The 1,886-nt window shown below is 38.2% G+C and overlaps 1 protein-coding gene across 1 annotated transcript; it reads right to left on the bottom strand.

Annotated features, from left to right (window-relative positions):
- Positions 1 to 1,028, bottom strand: LOC108056766 (uncharacterized). The gene is made up of 2 exons (XM_017140740.3): positions 736 to 1,028; positions 1 to 446 (listed from the first exon to the last, which is right to left on the bottom strand). The coding sequence occupies exons 1-2, from the start codon at positions 806 to 808 to the stop codon at positions 154 to 156; spliced, it is 366 nt and encodes a 121-aa protein (XP_016996229.1). The 5' UTR covers positions 809 to 1,028; the 3' UTR covers positions 1 to 153.
- Between the last annotated feature and the right edge of the window lie 858 nt (positions 1,029 to 1,886).

The following is a 1,886-nucleotide window of genomic DNA, read 5'->3' as shown; positions in this document are numbered from 1 at the left end:
TCTGCTTCAATTGATTTAAATTAAATTTAATTTTTATGCATTTTATGTACAGCATTTTACTTTGTGATTTAACAGGCGAAATACGTTGAACAAGAAGTGAGTGTGAGTTTCTGGATCACTAATTTATAAGGTTTATAAGATCTCAAGATCGTGTCACTTGTCGAACCGCCCCGAATGGAGGGCGTGGCGGGTCACGAAGGGCTTTTCCTTGGGCTTGCGCAACTCCACCTCGTTGGCCAGCTCCTTGTACTTGTCGTTGATGTACTGCAGTCGGGAACTGTTCACAGTGTGGCGTCGACTCAACGGATTGTGGAGGGGCGTGCGGGGGCGTGGCACCGCCGCCGGGGTCTGTTCTGACCCCTCCTTATCCTGAGTATCGAGTTCCTCTGCATTGGCAGGGGATTCCCCATTTTGGACCAGAAACTGCGCCTTAATGCGTTGCGAATCTATTGGGAGGCATATTTATATAAGATTTAAAGAGTTAGGAGCTAGTTTTAAATTATTGAAGTATTTTTTTTTATATTACAAATATTTTGTAACATTATTTTATAGCAGTATAAACCTATTTATTAATATATAAGTAAACGAAGTGAAAAGCTTGCTTCTAAACTATTATTTAAAAGTCTTTTAACATTATTCAGATCAAGATTAAAAAAATTGGAAACCTTAGAAGCTTTTATAAAATTTTTAAAATATTTTTTACACTTATTCTATAGCATTAATATATTCACTTACCATAGCACATCATTCGCATTAGCTTTTGGGTCTGCCGGGCAGCAGATCTCATCGCGGATTGCATCCTAAGCATTCTGGGAAATTCGAAAGGCGAGCTGCCTTTAAGATTTTGGATTTATGTGTGCGTGGAAAATATATTCGGTCGGCTGGATAGATTCTCGGTTTTGGGTTGATTTTCTATTCCCTTGCCAGCGAAGTTGCGAGCGATTTTTCTGTGTAAAAAATGAGTTTGCCCGAAAAGTAAAAAGTGCACGGTGAAATGTGAAATGGAATGAAATGAAATGCCTGCCTGGGCGTGAGTGGAAAATCAGAGCCTCCTGTCCCCAGTCCAAAAAAAAATACCCTGATGGCATCCATTTATCCCCCCTTTTTCCCATTTTCCCATTTTCCAACCACTCTCCCCTTGCATGCATATTTATAGTTCCGCTTGTTGACAAATATCGCGCTCTGTTGACTGACGGAAAATTCATCGGCGTAGCGGAAAAAGCCGGGAAAGCGGCGGAAGCTGCACTGATTAGAAACATAGTGTGGTGTCCTCGCTGAAAAAGCGCTGGTGATGGCAAAAAAAAGGCAAGTAAAAAAATCACGCAGACCAAAAATTCTGGGGGAAAAAGAACCACGAGGAGCCGACAGGCCCACACTCTTTGATTATTTCGGGGGATCAAAAGAGTTGGCAGTGAAGAAGTGCTGGAATTTAGAAAATAATACGCTTGAATTGGCTGCACTTGGAAAAACCCCAATCAATAGCTGATTCAATATATTTTTATAATATTCGATTTTTCTGAGCATGTGAAAGATTTATTTATTATTATTTAAGATTAAGATATATTACCAAACTGAATATTTAATGTATTTATTTTATTAATTCCTATATAACTTATTTACTTATTTATTCATATAATTTATAAAATTTGAAAATTAATATACAAAAATATTAAATCTTAAAAAATGATATTTTGCAGTCTTCGTATAAAAATGCAAACAGACATCCTAAATAGTTTTGTATACAAGAAATAAAAATGCACTTGTCCTGGGACTGCACATCCCGTAGAGTCCTTTTTCCATATTCCCCCCTTTTCATCTAAACAAATCCTGGGCGATGAATACAAAATGCCAGCCAGCATCGCCGATTGGTGAGTTCGAGTTCGAGC

Source organism: Drosophila takahashii, chromosome X (assembly GCF_030179915.1).
Source record: "Drosophila takahashii strain IR98-3 E-12201 chromosome X, DtakHiC1v2, whole genome shotgun sequence".
Taxonomy (NCBI): domain Eukaryota; kingdom Metazoa; phylum Arthropoda; class Insecta; order Diptera; family Drosophilidae; genus Drosophila; species Drosophila takahashii.
Note: the sequence above shows the minus strand (reverse complement) of the source record. Positions and strands in the feature narration are given on the sequence as shown.